The 3,396-nt window shown below is 26.6% G+C and overlaps 1 protein-coding gene across 1 annotated transcript; it reads left to right on the top strand.

The window, feature by feature from the left end:
- Nucleotides 1-930: 930 nt before the first annotated feature.
- LOC100568788 lies at nt 931-3,367 on the top strand (the record flags this gene model as incomplete). The annotated part of the gene is made up of 3 exons (XM_029492404.1): nt 931-1,077; nt 2,857-2,994; nt 3,064-3,367. Coding segments are annotated over 3 exons (452 nt in total), but the record flags the coding sequence as incomplete, so codon positions are not given.
- Between the last annotated feature and the right edge of the window lie 29 nt (nt 3,368-3,396).

Here is a 3,396-nt window from a genome sequence, read left to right on the forward strand (position 1 = left end):
CACAATGTCCGTAAAGAGCTCAAAATAAGTCAAAATATTTTGAAAATGTTATGGTGTATAGAAAATGCTAATATAAACATTCAGTCAAAATTTCATGTATCCACGGTCATTTTTTACAATTTTTTACAGTTACACCAAAAATCAAATTCAATTTTCTGAAAAATCGATTTTGCGTAAAAATTCCCGTTTTTCCTTAATTTTTCTTTGGTTTTTCTTGGCGCTTTTGAAAATTACTGGGAATTTCAAATTATAACCTCCCCAATGCACCAACGATATTCACTTTCCAATCGAACAAGATACTGAAGTTGAAAATCGAAGCATTATTTTGACTACATATCGTGTACACAGACACAAAAATAAAAAAAACATACATCATTGTAAAATCAATACATTCATCGTTCCACTCAGAATCTAAAATTACAATTTATAAGCTTACGAGATTTGTAAACTCAAAACTATGTTTAAACTAGAAAACAATTTATTAATAGATTTGGTTTTAAGTATTTTTCGTAACATGTACCTAGGGGAAATATTATTAAACAAGTTTAAGGGCAATATTTATACGTATATAATAATTAATAATTATCGTTATCGTTGTATTCAGATATCATTAAAAATAATTAGGTTGTGGTTTTTTCGACTTGTGCAAAATATAAAATGATAAATAATTATTAACTCCTTATTGTTCCTTCAATTGTTGATATAAAAAAGTGAAAATGAACTAAAACAAAAAAAAAATGCTAAATGGAAATAAGTTATAGAGATTCATATGTTAATGAACACATTTCAAGTTAGGAAAACATCATTTCTATGATGTAGCAAAATACCTAGGTACATGTAAATATTATCATCAATACCCGGGCCGCAATCATTATTTACACATTGATATTGTAAAAATGTTATTGATTAATAATAAAAAATTGTGTTTAGCGAATTTCAATGATGTTGATGGCGAACAAAATGTGTCATATTATACTGTATATGAGTGCACTGGTATAAATGAAACAGATATAATATTATATGAAGCAAACGAGGACGCCTCCCATTCACAGACAGTTAATAACTCGCCATCTGAAGGTGAGTTAAATTTAAACAAGTTGAATAATAAACTAAGGGTATTGTAAACGAATTATAACATAATAATATAATGAACGACCTTTAGTCCATCATAACGACCATACTGTCAAAGCAATAAAATTTCTCGAAAACAGATCTGAATTTTTCAAGAACTTTACTAGAGATAGATTCATCTCACTTTTTAAGGTCATGCACGAGGAAATGAATGTATTTATTTTACAATTATTATGAATAACGGTAAATAAGTTTGAAAATTGTATGCAATAGGTTCCTCTTAAGTCGTGATTATATCTACTAATTGAAAATTTCGAAAATACTTGTTAGTTTTCCTATTATGTACAAATTTCACAAGCCTCGTCAAATTTACCAACATTTGCAAACAATATTTTGGTATAAAATTTAAATAATTTTAATATTCACAACTTGAGATTTGAAAATTTAGTATGAGGTTCAATATTATTATAATTCCATATAAAAATAACGATTTATCATCACACGATTATTGTTTTTATGTTATTATTCAAATGTATAAATCGTAGAAAATCGATACTTCTTTTGTTACTTAAATCATACTTAAATCATTGTACATACTCAATGCAATTTTAAAATATTTAGACTATATTCAGGTGGTTGTAGTTTAAAACTATTTTTTTTACCAATCAATTAAATCTTTATAAATCACATAATTATATTCAAGACTGGACCACCAATTTTTTAACTCGGTCCTTATGCTTAGTTGATTCAAAAATATTTATGTTAAAAGTTAAATTTTTTTAACACGCAAAAGTTACAAGTAAAGTACAAAAAACAAATTCCATTTAGTTGATTTTAATAATTTCACTGAGCTCTTTGGAAGTATAATTTACATCTCGTTAATAAAAACTCGTTAATATTCGGGATTGGTTAAATCACAGTTTAGTTCTCTATAGTATTCGTAAACAATTTATTTTTTCGTTGATTCATCGTTGATTCTCACTACACGTCTTCTCTTATTCCTATTATATATGCTTATTAAACGTTCCATCAGTTGTACACGTACAACTTAATGCATATTTTTAGGCATATAGTTATATACCAGCGGTTCCCGATCTGTAGATAATTACTAATTTACCCAATTATTTTAGGGTTAAAGATTAGACAATTTTTTTTTACGATAAAAAAATTAATTTTGTAATAATAGAATCGTTGTTAATAGTTTTAGGGATTTCTTATGTCCAAATGACACTGATAATTGTATTTAATTTATTTTTGTCAGGGATTTTTTTTTTTGGACGGAGGGGTATTTGTTAATATCTAACCTGATGTAAGTTATGGGAAATAGTCTCCAAAAGGTTGGGAACCACTGTTGTATACTTTAGGTACAATTATTTTTGCTTTTTGATAGTAAAATTATACGTAGCCATTTTGTAAACAAAGAATATTAAAAAAGCCCCAAGTTAAATCTAAGAAAAATAGTATTTTATGAAATTTATTAAAATAAATCGAGACGTATCTGGGACTTAACTATTTTTTTTTTTAGTTACCTTATAATGCGTATAATATTTATCTAGATAAGGTAATCAATAAGTACTATTTATCTGGGTAAGTCTCTAAACTGAAGTTTTTTGATATATAGACGGGATTATATAGATATGTGTAATATAGTTTGTTCGAAAATAAAATAATTTGAATGTTAATTATATTTTTCAATAAAGGAATTATATTGAAAATTTAAAAACACTAATGATGTTGATAAGCAATTAAATATATTTTCACTTAAATATGACATTGTTTTATTAGATCGCGGATACAAATCTGCATTGTATGTAGAAAGAGAAGTACCGCCGTATATTAAATTATCCGATCAAATTTCAAACGAAAATTCTGTATTATATGATGAAAATGATTTCAATTACAATTTGAGAATAATCAAACAGGGTGAGTAATGTTAAAATATCAACAACGTCAATAAAAATTATTTAAATAAACATGATTAAATATTTTAAGAACATTTCGACGTTATAAATCACGAAGAAAATTTTATTGATGATATGGAACGCACTGACACATATGAAATAGGACACGGAACCGGAACGTTTGAGGATGACATCCAATCACAGAGATATTCTTTAATTGTCGCAGAGGAACCAGATGGTGAGTTAAGAAGCTTATAAGTAAATAAATATAAGTTGTTCATTAAGATTGTAGTGAACAAGTCGCCGAAAACTTTTTACTTTAATTGTTATTTTTGGTATATTTAAGCAACATAATATTATGTCCGATTTCGGAGTATAGCATTATACGAATTATGTCATAACTCATCAGTGTGACAATGCGATC

Source organism: Acyrthosiphon pisum, unplaced genomic scaffold, assembly GCF_005508785.2.
Source record: "Acyrthosiphon pisum isolate AL4f unplaced genomic scaffold, pea_aphid_22Mar2018_4r6ur Scaffold_21438;HRSCAF=23990, whole genome shotgun sequence".
NCBI lineage: Eukaryota > Metazoa > Arthropoda > Insecta > Hemiptera > Aphididae > Acyrthosiphon > Acyrthosiphon pisum.